The 15,396-nt window shown below is 42.2% G+C and overlaps 1 protein-coding gene across 1 annotated transcript in view; it reads left to right on the top strand.

The window, feature by feature from the left end:
• Nucleotides 1–3,976: 3,976 nt before the first annotated feature.
• The window catches only part of HGD (homogentisate 1,2-dioxygenase), a 48,177-nt gene continuing 36,757 nt past the window's right edge, over nucleotides 3,977–15,396 (top strand). Inside the window, exons 1-3 of the mRNA XM_041002691.1 lie at nucleotides 3,977–4,127; nucleotides 11,127–11,198; nucleotides 12,748–12,836. Of these exons, the coding sequence (XP_040858625.1) occupies nucleotides 4,113–4,127; nucleotides 11,127–11,198; nucleotides 12,748–12,836 (176 nt within the window). The 5' untranslated portion in view covers nucleotides 3,977–4,112. The remainder of the gene's footprint in view (nucleotides 4,128–11,126; nucleotides 11,199–12,747; nucleotides 12,837–15,396) is intronic.

The following is a 15,396-nucleotide window of genomic DNA, read 5'->3' as shown; positions in this document are numbered from 1 at the left end:
ATGAATTAAAGGGGAAGGGTACACATCCACCTCATGAAAAAGAAGCATTTCCAGAAAGATTGGTATTTTTATACTTAATAATTACATCTAAGTGTATGCTGTTTGCAGGCTCCTGTCCCAAAGAAGCCTTCCATTCTCCTGAGAGTGCAAAACGTGTGCTGAAAGCATTCTTGGGGGTTCCCCAGGAGAAGTCTTGAGCTTTTATCACCTCTTATTACACTTGTTTCTGGTGTCTGTGGATTCCAGACTTTTCTTGGGGGGATTCTGTAGTCAACTTCCTGTCTTGTGCTAGATCTGGAAGAAGCAGTCGCCTGCTATCTCTAGTTCCTGCTGTTTCTGAGTGTCTCTGCCTCACACATTCCCCATATTGGTTCTCCAGATGAATCTGGAGCCCCCTGTTAGTACCGCTCACTGCTTTAATATTGTGGCTCTGCTGGAGTGTCTTTTTAGGTGCCAACCACCCCGTTCAACCCTTCTATTTCTCCTACTTCAATGTCTGCCAAAGCTCTCTGCTTCCAAAAGCCTTCCCTGTCCCTCCACTTGACTATTTCAGTCATACCTCCTAACCATAGCTCTTTGAACGTACCACACATCACTTTTCTGTCACTGCACATGCTGTTCCCTCTGCTCAATGCCCTTTCCATCTGACTTTCAATTGTGTATAATTTGGCACAGACATCATCTCTGGGAAGGCTTCCCTGAGCCATCTAGCCTGGGCTGCGTGCCCTCCCATCTCTCTCATGACACCCTGGTCTCTTCCCTATCACAGTGTTTACATCTGTTATAATAGTCCTCCCAAGTTATTAAGTTAATGAATTAATGTGAGATTGTTTTAATTAAAATGGAAAGTCATTAGAGATATAGGACTATCAGTGCTATATTTTGTTTATTCTCATATCCCTTGTGTGTATGGCGCAGTGTCTGAAGCACAGGAGTTACATTGAAAATACTGGTTTTGTTGAACCATTTGTTACAAAAAACAGGGGAAGAAGTTAACCTGCCTATGGAGCAATCCCTAAAGTTTTGTGAGATCTGATGGAATTTTAATTGTCTCCAAGACCTTCAAAGCAATAGCAATCCAAACAAGAGTCCGTCAACTGATTTCTTACTCCTTCAGATATCACATCTCAGGAAAGATAGCTGAAAACATTTCTTAAATCTGACTTCAAAAGTGGTTCAATAGAGCACAGAATGTTGATGGAAAACTAAGCAATGAAGTTTTGTCTTTGCCTTTGATTGTTCCTCTTTCTTTCTTTCTTTCTTTCTTTCTTTCTTTCTTTCTTTCTTTCTTTCTTTCTTTCTTTCTTCCTTCCTTCCTTCCTTCCTTCCTTCCTTCCTTCCTTCCTTCCTTCCTTCCTTTCTTTCTTCCTTCCTTCCTTCCTTCCTTCCTTCCTTCCTTCCTTTCTTCCTTCCTTCCTTTCTTTCTTTCTTTCTTTCTTTCTTTCTTTCTTTCTTTCTTTCCTCTGTAACGACACAGGCTAACTTCCAAGATCCAGAGATTCAAGACCCAAGGTACTCATAAACTCAGACACACATGAGATGTTTTCCTTTTGTTCACATTCCATTGTGAGTCTGCATACTATAGGAACAGTGAAAAAGCCTCAATGAAGCTGGGGTCTGTTTCCCACTTCCTTCTAGTTTTGCATTTTATACCTTCCAGCAACACTAACATCCCGATATTATCTCTCTGTGCTGGCATATGCTGAGCTGTCCTGTATGCTGCTAGTCTGAAAGAATCAATCCAGTTTGCTGCCACTTGTTTATAAAAATATGGCCCCTTTGGCTTAACTAGATGAGCACTTGTACATACCAGCAAATCACTCAGCTGCTTCTGCCATGTGACAGGGCTTGGCGACTTTTAGAGACTGGTTCATTTCCTAAACAGAGGGTCTCAAACTGGCTGCTGATAGCCATCTAAAAGCTGTAAACAGGTTTTCTGATTGCCACCTCAAAGTTCAGCTGTGTAAAACACAGCTTTCTAGGGTCAGTGTGGTAGCATAATGGGTTACGTTTATGGCACCCGCATCCCTTATTGGAGCACTGGTCAACTCTGATCAGGCTCCCTACTAATGCACTTGGGAAAGCAAGAGGAAATGGTTCGAGCCTATGGGCCCTTGTGTCCCCTGTGGAAGACTCAGATGGAGATTGTGGCTCCTGGAATCAGCCAGCACAGTTCAGGCCACTGGAGTATTTGGAATCTATCTCTTTTCTGCCTTTTGAATAAATATTTACCCTCCCTCCACTGATTTTTTTTTTTCATACATAAATATCATTCTATTTGCTACTGATTCTGTGAATGAGCACTTTGGGTTTGGCTTAGCTGGTAGTACTGCTAGTCTTTCCTACTATCACAAATGTGTCTGGAGTCGCTAGCTGGGTTACCTCAATTGCTAGGGGTAGTATGGGATGTGCAGGGCTGTTCCCTGAATCTCTGGAGGCTAAAAGAGTCGATTTGTGTGAGGTCTTATGCTGTAAAAATGGACAAGTTTTAAAGCACAAGCATTTTTAAAACCTCAGTACCGAGTTTCTGTTGAGTAAAACAAGATTCAAGGAGGTTTAAAAAACAAACAAACAAAAAGAAAAAAACCCTCCATCTCTTATTGGGAGAAGCAGGTAAGTCCCATTCAAAAAAAGCACACATTAAGGCAGAATTTAGGTGTTTGTTTAGTCTACCACAGTGGTTTGTTTCTTTCCTTTCTTTCTTCCTTCCCTTGATTTTCTTTCTTTCCCAAACCTGCCTCCCTCCCTCCTTCTTCCTTTCTTTATAATTCCAGTCAACAACATTTAAATATCAAAGTTCTAGCTTATCTTGAAAATTATCAGTGTACTTTATTCAGATCCATTTCTTTCCTGATGTGCTTCATTTTAGTTTGTAACAATAAAGCCTAGTTTTATAAGATTTGGGGGAGGGGAGTCCATGAATGGTAGCCTAATAGCTAGGATCCTTGCCTTGCACGTGCCAGGATCCTTATGGGTGCTAGTTCATGTCCCGGTGGCCCCACTTCCCATCAAGCTTCCTACCTGAAGCCTGGGAAAGGATGGCCCAAAATCTTGGGATTCTGCACCTGCATGGGAGACCCGGAAGAGGCTCCTGGCTCCTGACTTCAGATGGGTTCAGTACCAGCCATTGCAGCCATTTGAAAGTAAATCATCGGACAGAAGATCTCCCTCTTTGTCTCTTCCTCTCCGTATATCTGACTTTCCAATAAAAATAAATAAATCTTAATAAAAGAGAGAGAGATTGTTTTGTGAATTAAATGAGGTAATGTCTGGAAAAGTCTGGCACAAGCAGGTACTGGATTTGTTTCCTTCCTTCCTGAGTATACCTAGCCACAAAGTTGCTGCTTTGCAGTGATGGAAGAACAGCGAAGATGATGGACAAGAGAGTCTTGGAGACGGTAGCTAGAAAATGATCACTTGGACTGTTTGTAAAGGGATGAGACATTGGGGAACAAAAAAAAATTATAGGAACATTAAACATAGTTCAAGGCATTAAAAAAGAGTAATGGTCAGCAGCTCCATTTGCTCCAAGTGGCATGCTTCTGCCTCAGAAGAGTTCTCCAGTTCAACCAGCTGAGCACATCCTGGGAGACACTTGTGTGGTTCTGCTCCCTGTCTCCAGGCACCTCTGGGCAAATACTTGGGCTGGGGTGCATTGCTTCACTGCTTTCCAGTTGGGGGTGAGACCTCTGTCCTATGAGTTCCTTCCTGGCCTGAGTCAGGACTGAGCAGAGAATCATCCAGAACATGCAGAAGACACCAAGCAGCACAATTTCTTTCCAAATTGGTACAAATTTTTCAGACCTTGCAGTAAGCTCCCTTTTAACTGGATAAAATATTTGGGTGAGTTTTATCTCAGGTAAAGAGGAACTAGGCTTTTGCCAACTCGCAAACACCCTGTGCTTAATGAAAAACCAAAAGGAATTGTGTAAGATGTTTGGAGGTAAGTTCATTGGACTTTCTACCTAAAATGCAGTGGGGCAATTCTTCTGGCCACCTGCTCACCAGTGAGGCACAACAAAGAGGTTGAAAGAGAAACACAGCATTTAAAAATTTCCCAGTCTCTCTAGACCTGGGTTTCCTCAAGTCCCCACATCTGCAACAGAAGGCAAATGGCGGAGTTGAAGGTAAGAAACTAGCTGGCAGGCTCACTGTGGTTTTTTCAGGCAGAATTTAGGAAAGCTGGGAATTCCAAGTTGTTGGATTTGGAAACTGTTCAGAGGTTCCTCTGTGTTATCTGAGACATAACATAAGTTGATGGACAGGGGAGATATGATCAAGGAAAGCAATGCAGCTCTTACAGGCCATCTTACCTTTGTTCATTTCAAATCTCATCTTGGGAATTTTTGTATCTCCAAAGAGCACCGCCCCACCATGGATACACATGTTTCTCACTATTGCTGTTTCCCATCATCCTATTACTGCAGCCTCTTGGACTGATCCCAGCCCACCTGGTAGAGATGCTTAATCTGCTCATTTAATTTGAAGCACAGAATTATTCCTTGTCCAGAAGAAGCCCTAGCACCTCCATTAGAAAATGCCTCCTTTTTATTTGATGTGTAATTGAGAAGTATGTATAGGTGATACATGTGTTTTTATGTGCTAACCATTTAAACAAAGAGCAAAATATTATATGTGTATTTTATAGATTCCTAATGCTTTTTAATGAACAATTAAAGCTCATCAAAATTAAGAGATTTGCCCAACATCCTTCTCATAGACAGAAAGGTTGTCTGAATCAGAAATCAAATTCAAAGAGACACCTCAGTGGCTCCTATTAGATAGAGTCACTAGTTAAAGCTAGAAACAGGGACTATGTTGCCAGTGTCCACACCTTGCCTAATACTCAACCCGCACGTGGATCGGGCCTCAGACGTGCAAGTAGCAGTAAGCAGCACTGCCCAGGACCATGGCTCATGCCAGGTGGGCCAGACTGCCAAGCTTCTTCCCAGATGCCTTGCAACTGGTGCTGAGTTTGAAGATTCATACAACTTCCTATTTGATTAGTATCCTGAAAACACTGGAGTAAAAGAGTGTTTCTGTAGCTTTAGACCTGAGAATTAACTCTTATTCTTTTTCTGAGAAAGGACTATGTGCTAGGAGAAGAGCTGGGCTTAACCTATGCAGAGTAAAGAACAGCTTTCTAATGGAGGATGCTCTTGACCTGAGTCTTCACTAGAAATTGCCTAAATAAAGAGAGACACCAAAGAAACAGTCCCAGGACAGTGCAGGCAGAAGGCCCTGGGTATTCTGGGACTTGAAATGGTTCAGGCAAATTTGAATTGCTAGAGGGCCAACCCAGCCAGAGAGACCCAGGAAGTGGCTAAACGTATTCATCTGTATCTTGGGTTGAAGAAGGGGCAGCCGAAGAAATAGACATGCAGGTCAGCGTGTCCAGAATGGTAGCTGAAATATTGGCAGGGGGAAAGTACACAGGAACTTGTTTGCTAATGAAAATCCCATGGGGGAGTTCAGCAGGAGATAGAAACATCCCAACTGTTTACAAACAAATTCTAGCTACATCCTTATCCTGCTGTAATTTTTGAGCAAATTATTATGCAGAGCAGCAACACAACAGTCTAAATTGCATGCTGGTCTTTGTTCTCAATTTCAAAGACGTACTTCCCAGCCTGCTGTCTAATCTCCATAAGGAAAGGTTAGTTTCAGAGGTTGGGAATCTAAACATAGAAAGTCACAGTACATCATACTCCATCCAATCAACAAACATTAGGTAATTTTTAAACCTTAAATTGTTTTACTTGTTCATTTTATTGAATATGTCAATCCAAAGCCTAAAGTAAAATCACAATTATATAAAAGCCTAACTGTAGGGAAAAAATTCAAAAGATAAAATGATAAAATTTTAAATGGACCACCCTAGGTTTTCTTAGGTAAGTTGCTTTACTTCTCCTAAGCTTGGTTTCCTTATTTCTAAAATGAAAATCTGGTTTAACACTCAGACTTTGCCACTCCATCACCAAATGCTTGATTGACTGACTTCGGGTCTGTTTTTAACTAGCTTCTGGAATGATTCTAATGATTAATCAGACCGGACCACTGCTGTATGTGATTAGATCCATATTGCTGCAGTAACAAATTGCCACTCATTTATTGGCTAAAAACAGCACAGATTTATTATCTTGTGTTTCTGGAGGTCAGAAATCTGAAACCAAGGAGTAGAGATTCAGCCTGGTAGTTAGTGTTACCAACGAAGCTTGGTGGGCTCCTTACTCAGCTTAGTACAAAAATAAAAAGCCAGGAAACAAGCAGAAGCATGACAGAATCTTTACTCAGAGTAAAGCAGTAGGAAAACAGGGCCCCACAAAGAGGTAAGGAAGTGGAGTGCCTTACTAGACCCTGGTTTTAGGGGAAATAGCATTTTTTTCCCTCAGTCATGAACACGGTGAGAGGTAAGAGGGACACAAGTGTCTGGGCTGATAAAGAGTGGCATTTTGGATGAAAGGATTCAAGCCACTGTCTTGTCTTATTCTGGGAGTATGGCCTTCCGCCTCCTCCTCCCTAGGCCTGGGCAGAGAAGCAGAAGAGAAACTTCCTTCCCTTTGGTTGTCGTGGCAACTCCAGGATGTTGCTTTTGCACAGCCAGTACATGTAGTGCAGACAGTGAACTGTGACTTGGGGTTCAGGAAATGGGAACACCCCTCCTCTCCTTCAAGGCCCTGGATCCAGCCTCAAAGCCTTGCCACATCACACATTGCAGCTCTCAAGTTCAGTTCTTAGCTCCGGCTTCCTGTTAATGCAGACCTTGGGTGACAGCAGTAGAATCTCAAAAAATTGGCTTCCGGCTACCCACACAGGCAAGGAGGAATGAGTCCCTAGCACTGAGCTTTCACCTAGCCCTGTCTCAGCCACCGTGAGCAATTGGAGAATGAACTGGAGAATGGGAATCCTTACTTGCTTACTCTCTCTTTGCCTGTCAAGTCATTGTTAAAAATCTGAAATCGGTATCACTGAGATAAAGACAGGATGCTCACACAGCTGATTATTTTGAAGACACAGTGAGTTATCTCTGTCCCTCTCTTCTCTGGAGCACATTCTTTTTCCTTGGCTTGTGGTCCCTTCCTTCATCTTCAGAAGACAACCTTCAAAGCTCTGTTTTGTCAGCATATGAACTACTCCTGGTTTGTAATCAGCTCTGTTACTACCTCTGCCATAGAAGGCCACTTGTATATGTATTTATAGGACCCAACACTAATCAGGACATCTTTCCTCAGCCCCAGATCCTTAATTCAATCTCAACTGCGAACATTTCTCTTGCTTTCAGAAGACACAAATTTCAAAGATTAAGACAGTCCTTATGCAACCTACAACAATAACCTTCGACTTCCCCTAACAAACTGCATCTTAGGTTCCCATCCATGTTAACTAGAAATACTGGATTCTTTCCATAAGAAAGAAGGTAGCAGTAGGTCCATCTCTACCTTGACTGCTGTTTCCTTCATACTCAGTGAGAGGAGGTGAGGTATGCCATCTGCTCATCCCATCAGGTGTTACCTAGAGTCAGAGTCAGAAGGCACCACCTCATAAAACTACTCTGACAAGTGATTCATATCCTGGGGACCATGTGAGAATGAAAAAGCTGTAGACGAGTCAGCTGCCAAAGAACTGATGGCAGTCAAGTCACATGAAGCTTGATAATTTATTCTCTTATTTAAAAGAATGCATATAATTCTCTTGGAGAAATGAAATTATATTTTCATTGGATCTAAGTGTTCATAAATCTGAACTGAAGAAAACATACAAACACAGTTGCTTCATGTTAGATCGTTATTTCTGTAGAAAGCATATTTTTACATAATCACTGAACCAGCTGGAGTGGAGTGCTTGGATTTTCAAATATGATAAAAGTAGAGTTCAGGTTCTGTCCTTGAGCTTAAAGCCTCCAGCTGTGGAAAGCATCACAAAGCTCTCATAAACTCATCTGTAATTTTGCTCTCAGGATTAGAAACACAAAGTGATTTGAGAGTGACTTGGCATTTTCTGGCCCCTCCTCTGCAGCCAGGCTCTGCAGTTAGGATGAAGAGACAGATCCAGAACTCACACCTCTCTTGGCACTTGGGTGGCTTCCTTCCAGATCACCAGCTGTTCCTTCTTTTTTCTTTTCTTTTCTTTTTTTTTAAGCAAAGCCTGAATCAAATGCTTCAGTTCACATCTGTGAGCTCTCTTTTCCCTTGTTCCCAAAAACACACAAAACCTTGGACTTTGTCCGGAGGCCAAGCAACTGCAAAGAAAGAGGAAGGCTAATGAGTAAGTGCCCCCACGCCTGCCAGAAAGCTCAGCTGTACTGGACAGCACTCAAACCTTCCTTCCTCTCTTGCACAGACAATGCAGCACTAGAACAAAGGAACGAACCAGAATATGTAGTAGCTTCCGTCACAGGCTAGTCTAAAACTGCATTTCACAGTAAGAAGATCATTTGAGGTCGATATGAATCTCAGCAGCTCAGATTCAATCCTGTTGATGGTGAGCCTGGGTTTCAATTCGAGAAAAGAAAATTGTATCCAGTAAAGAATCGAACAACTGAATGGTCTCTGCCATTCCCAAAAGAAATTGCAAACTGCGTGCTGCTCCTGAACAAATCTGTGTATAACAGAACCTGAAGACGAGGTAATGGTAAATTTTCAGATATACAACATTTTCCATCTAAAGGCAAAAAGAATCATTTCCCTTTCGTTTCTTTCTAAGTCATAACATTTCACATTTGATATGAATTCCAAATAGGGGCACTGCCTGTTTAATCACGGCTTGTGCATCAGCATGGTGTACCTAGCTCATTCTGCTGCATGCTGTTGAGAACTCTGGGGGACCTGCCCTTCACCCCTGTCATCCTTCTTCTCTTTCATAAGGAGATATGCCTCAGGTGGAGCGTTTTGTTCACTGAGCCAGGCTATACTCTAACTATCCTAGGCTAAAATCGATAGGTGTATAAGTTAGAGCAAAAAAAAAAAAAAAGTGTTATTATTATTTTTTTTTTTTGCCCGTATAAGAATAAGCTCTTGAAGAGCCAGCATTGTGACTCAGCAGGTTAAGCCCATGCCTGTGACGCCAGCATCCCACATGAGTGCCTGTTGGAGTCCCAGGTGCTCTGCTCCCAATCCATCTCCCTGCTGATGCTCCTGGAAAAGCAGTGGAAGATGGTCCAAGTCCTTGCCATCTTCCTGGCATGCTTCCTGGAGTTCTAGGCTCCTGGACTTGGCCTGGCCCAGCCCTGGCTATTGCATCTATTTGTGGAATGAAGCAGCAGAGGGAATATCTCTCTCTTTCTCTCTCTCTTTCTTTCAAATAAAATAAATAACTCTTAAAATACTACTACTACTACTAATAATAATAAAAGAATTGGTTCTTGGTACCAGTACTGTTACTCAGCAGGTTAAGTGGGGGCTTGCAACACTGGCATCACCTATCAGGGTGCCTGTTTGAATGCTAGCTGCTCAGCTTTAGATCCAACTTCCTGCCAATGAGCCTGGGAAGGCAGTGGATGATGGTCCAATAGTTGGGTAGTTCCATGCATGTAGGAATCTCCTGATTTTGGATGACCCAGACCTGACTTTGCAGTCTTTCAGGGAATGAACTAATGGGTATAAGCTCCATCTCTCTCTCTCTCTCTCTCTCTCACACACTTTCTCCCCCTCTCTCTCTCTATATATATAGGTATGTATGTATGTATGTATATATATATATATATATATATATATATATATATACACACACACACATATGTGTGTTGCTTTGTCTTTCAAATTGATAAATATATGTTAAAAATAATTGACTGGTCCTCGTCTTGCACGCCCAGGATCCCATATGGGTGCCGGTTCTATCCCGGCAGCCCCGCTTCCCTTCCAGCTCCCTGCCTGTGGCCTGGGAAAGCAGTAGAGGACAGCCCAAAGCTTTGGGACCCTGCACCCGCGTGGGAAACCCAGAAGAGGCTCCTGGCTCCTGGCAACGGCATAGTATCGGCCTGTTGCGCTCACTTGGGGAGTGAATCATCGGATGGCAGATCTTCCTCTCTGTCTCTCCTCTCTGTATATTCGCCTTTCCAATAAAAAAATAATAAAAATAAATCTTAAAAAAAAATAATTGACTGCATGAAAAACTAAATCAACAGAAATCTCTTGAGCATCTTGTATGGGCCAAAGCATAGGATACCTGGAAGTAAACTGTCATAGTCCTAGCTCCCATGAAGCATTTAGGCCAGGAAACAAGCTAAGCAATGAATAAGAACTCTTAGGCGTGTTTAGCAATGTAAGAGTTGGTTTCAGGGGTTCCTCATAATTTTGTTGTTGGAAATCTCTCCCCTCTAGTTGTAAAGTTAAGAGATGTTCATTACATGTGTAGACAATGGGATGCTGGACTGTCTGACATTATCTGTACCAACAATGTCAGAGTACACTTATATAAGAGACTAATAGAATTATGATTCCTTATGAAGGACGACTACACTATTGTAGTAAAATGGGGAAAATCTGGCGGGGGTGGGAGTTTTGGGGGAAATCCTAGCCTACATGAAATTGTACCACATAATTCAAAATTCAAAATAAAAATATATTTTAAAAAGAGAGATGTCCATTAGAGTAAGCTCTACTGTGCCACCAGGAAAAAGTTTCAGGCTGGCATTTGGCATGAAAGGTACACATGTGTCCATGTCCACACAGATACAAATATATGTATATGTGTGCCAAATGTGATGGCTAGTGTTGGCTTTTGCTTGCAGCAAGGCTAATTTGGAAGAATCTTTCTCACAAGGGTTTCTCACAAGGGTTTTGCTGACAGGCTTGAGCCATCCTCCTCTTCTCAGCTACTTTTTTTCTCCTTTTCTGCTTGAGAAAATGTAGGGGAAATTGAGCTCCAATCGCAAGTAAATTGCAATCTTGTCCCAGCAAGAGCCTAGCAACCTGCAGTTGAGGTGGTGTCTGATCCATCTTCCCTCTCAGGAACTCCCAGATACAGCCAGAATGCAAGAACCCATTGTTGGGATGAGATAATTCAAGACAAGTCCACAAATAAACCAAGTACAGCTTAGAGTGGTGAGCTACCTCCATAGACTGTGCATGTCGTGAAATGCTCTTTAAATGTCATTCACGTGGCATTTGTGTCATTGTCCCTTGCAGTACCTCTCTGGATTTGGGAACGAGTGTGCTTCAGAGGATCCTCGCTGTCCAGGCTCCTTGCCAGAAGGACAGGTATGAATACATGGAATTTTTAGAGATCTCTGACTTTAGAGGCCTGGATGACTAACCCTGTGAACAATCTAGAAGTTTTATAGGCCATTAGGACAATTGAGATATATAGCAATGTCAATACAAAGTTGCAAATTGGATTGGTGGTTACCTAGTCAAAACACCCAATCTAAATTGGAGAAATTTCCAAGAGGAACTGGAGGAACTTCTAACTTCCTCAAAGACTGCTGTAAAATGACTTCCTCATGGTTCTCTTGAATAAAATATCACAACATAGAAAATAGTAAGGTACTTTAAAAGCATATGTAGATGGGGTAGGTAGTTTGCATGGTGGTTAAGATGTTACCTAAGAGGCTCACATTCCATATTGGATGTAGCTGGACTTGAGTCTTAAAACCACTTCCAATTCTAACTTCCTGCTGATGCATATTCAGGAAACAGCACCTGATGCATGGCTCAAATACTTGGGTTCCTGAAACCAATATAGTGGACCTAAATTGAGTTCTGGACTCCTGGCAACAACCGGGCTCAAATCAGGCCATTGTGGACAATTAGGGAGTGAATCAATAGATGGAGGTAGATCTCTCTCTATTAACCTTTCAAATAAATTAATAAAATTTTAAATAAACAATGCATGCATAAAGATGCTCACATAACTGTTGGTTATGATAATAAAAATATGACACAAAAGCATTTTTCAAAACTTTTTAAACTTTTAAAGAACTTCTTTTCATTTTATTTGAAACAAAAAAAAAAGGCACACAGAAGTCTCCCATCTGCAGCTTACTTCCCAAAGGCCTGCGAACAGGCAGAACTAAACCATTGCAAAGCCAGGAGTATGGAACTCGTCCGGATCTCCCATGTGGATACCACCGACCCAACTACTTCAGCCATCACCTGCTGCCTCCTAGGGCAGGCATTAGCAAGAAGCTGGAATGAAGAGCAGGGCCAGGATTGAAACCCAAGCACTCTGGTACAGGATGATGTCTTCTTAAGTGGCATCTTGACTGTCGCACCAAATGTCTGCCTGCAAACCATTTTGAAGACTGTTTCTCAGCATAAACATATTTATTATATACTGTTTTCTTAGAAAGCAAGTGAAAGAAAGTGGAAGGGTTGGAGAGAGGGAATGAGAGAGAGAGAATAAAGAAAAGTAAGCAGGAAGGAAATGCCTGATTATCTCAAGACCATATGTACCATAATAGCCCTATTTGGAAGCTGAGAATAGAAAGAAATTACTAACATGTTAACACAGGGTGTACCTGGATTGGGAGATAATGTGTGATAACATATGTTTTGCAAACTTTCTATAGAAGGCATATATTACATGTAGAATTATGGGTAAGAGTCATATAAGAAGATATCCCAAGACATGTATATTGGCTGGGTAATGGTTATATGCAGTTGCCCAGGACAGGATTCTTTCACTGAGACTTTGGGAAAGTAAGATAGTCTTTGAATTGGAGTGATGCTGTTTTTCTTATTGTTTTGTTTGCTTGCCGTTTTTTAGGTTTTTTGTTTTATTTTATTTTGCTTGCTTCCTTTGTTTCAGAACAATCCTCAGATATGCCCCTACAACCTGTATGCTGAGCAGCTCTCAGGATCAGCTTTCACCTGTCCACGGAGTACCAATAAGAGAAGGTACAAGATTCATGTTGACCCGTGGATTATTAGAACTAAGCCCAGAACCCTGTGCTGCCTCCCATACTTAAGCCATAACGTGGCAGGACTGTCCCCAGATCCTTACCTGAGCTATGTTCTAGGTCGTAGAAGTGAAGGATCCACCTCATCCGGAGCTAGAACTGAATGCCCAGTGGAAGAAGGGGAGAGGGAAGAGTAGTTGCACAGAGCCAGCAAAACTCACATGTCCATTTCCATTTTTCAATTCTCAGCAGTACTCAGAAGAACATACGTCATTCTGGCCTTTCCTTAAGGAATAGCCAGTTAAGTTTTGGGTTCGAATTTACTTGTTTTATTTTTTATATAATGATTAAGTCAAAATTACAGAAGACCCAGAAGCATCTTCCTCAGTTGATGTGAGCATTATGTCCTTGGCATGAACATGTTGGATAATCCAAGGTTGGGTGGTGAAAAGATAGTGTCATTGTGGTTTGAATTACTAAGGTTTTTAACTCTTTGAGATTTGCTTTCACTGGAAACCAGCACATTCATTTGAACAGTTTTTCGTGTCCCTTGTTTACGCTAGACCTCTGGACCAGGTTAATGAAGCATGCCCCTTTGATTAATCCCTTGGCTGTAACAGGTACTATAGTTTCAGGAGACAGGAAGTGTTGTGATTAAAGTAAGTAAGTAAGAATTTCAGCCTAGGGCATCTATGAGGAGGGATACTACCACACTTGGGGACTTGGGGAGGAGGACAAGCTGTCTTGTACTACTTAGTACAAGGGACTAGGTTTATCTCCCCAGAGACTGCAGAGATGCCAACGAGAACATGACTCCAAAAAGCACAGTGCACCATACAAATGATGATGATGGTTTCCCTTAGTGGCTAATCGCACCTTCTGGGTGAATGTTGGCTGCCCTGGACCCATCATCCACATAGAACCTCTCTCTAGATTTTCATATATAAAATACAGATACCGATAGTGCCTATTTCGTCATTGTGGTCAGGACTGAAGCGAAGCATGTACATAAAGAGGCTAGCACATTGTCAGTGCTCGATTCATCAGGTAAATCATTATCATCACCACCTCTACCACCATCATTGTCATCATCAACAGCACCACTAGAGCAGTTTCTGTCTCAATTTCAAGGCATCTCTAGGAGACGTCAGGGAGCTGAGCAGGAGCTATGGCAGGTGCCATGCTACAAAGCCAGCGTCAATATTGCTTTTCTTTTGATAGATATGTCTGTGGTCTGGGTGGGGGTAGGGAGAAACTTCCCCCCCTTTGTGTGAAAAATCAGGAGTTAAATCTGCTATTTCACAGTCTCTGTCTTTGGAAGCCCAACAAGACAGGGTAAGAAAAGCACACAGACAGCTCCCATCTATTCCGATTTATGACAGCCTGGCCTTCATGACTGTGTTCTTGACTTTATGGCCCCTCCACTAACAGGCCACCTGGTCTCCGGATTCTGCTGCTTGCCCCCATTATTCAGCAATATCTTCAGCCAGCAGGAGCTGAGCTCTGTTCCAGGAGGCTGAAAAGGAGCTGTTGGCATTTCATTAAGAAGCTGGCTCTGTTCCCTGAATCAGAATTAAATCTCTGTCCAGGGCAATGTAGTGCTGCCTGGGGAGTTTTATAAACTCAGCTAAAAATAAATAAATAAATAAGGGGACACTAGGCTTGGCTCACCCATCTGTTTAGAACTTTCCAAAGGTATGCAGAAAAAATTTTTTAAAACTGCTGAAAATTTTCTGTAGGAAGATAAGACCAATCCTTGCTATAGGCTGAAACTTAGCTACCACTCATTTAAATCATAGATATTGGGCCCCCACAAAATTATTAGAGATTCTCTCTCTCTCTCTCTTTTCCTATCAATATGTCTGTCACATATTAATTTTTGTTGGATTAGTTAGCTTAGAATGTCAATCAGTACAGAGAATGTGGAAAATTTACACTGGTAAAAGCCCATACCTAAGGGAGACAGTTCAACAAATAGCAAATCAGTGATTACAGTGTGTCAAGCACTTAAGGTTCAGGAGCTCTTTGAGTTCTTGCAATAGTCCTAGATGATAAAAATGAAGAATAGGAAGATTCAGGACATGCAGTCACTGGCTCAGGGTCACAGAGCGGGTTCTAAGCTGTGCATACTCTCAGTCACATACTTCGTCGGGAGCTGCAGACGTTTATTACCTGGCTTGCAGTTCAAGCACTGCAGTCACGTCATGAGGAACTGGAGAAATCAAATGGAAATGGGACACATCTAGCCCATTTATCCTCCAGATGGCTCAGTGTTGGGCTACACCTCCTCCACCCTCTGACGTAAATGCTCCTTCATCTTAAAGGGGCAGACCTTGTGAAAACAAGATTGGTTTTGTTTTGTAAAAAAAAAAAGTAGGGTGCTTCTTTCTTCTGTGCCTTGTTAGGATAATGGTGTCTGGAAGGGCTGGAGTCCATCTTATTGAATCTTGGTGTTCCAGCTAGCTTCTCAAAGCTGCTCACCCTGGCATCCTTCAGGGTTCCTTCATGAGCGTGTTCCCTATCCCAAGAGGGAGGCATTGGGGATGGCTCAGTTCAGT

The sequence above is a fragment of the Ochotona curzoniae genome, unplaced genomic scaffold (genome assembly GCF_017591425.1).
Source record: "Ochotona curzoniae isolate NIBS_2020 unplaced genomic scaffold, NIBS_Ocur_1.0 scaffold_2587, whole genome shotgun sequence".
NCBI classification, from domain to species: Eukaryota; Metazoa; Chordata; class Mammalia; order Lagomorpha; family Ochotonidae; genus Ochotona; species Ochotona curzoniae.
The sequence above is the reverse complement of the archived record's forward strand: the minus strand, read 5'-3'. Positions and strand labels throughout refer to the sequence as shown.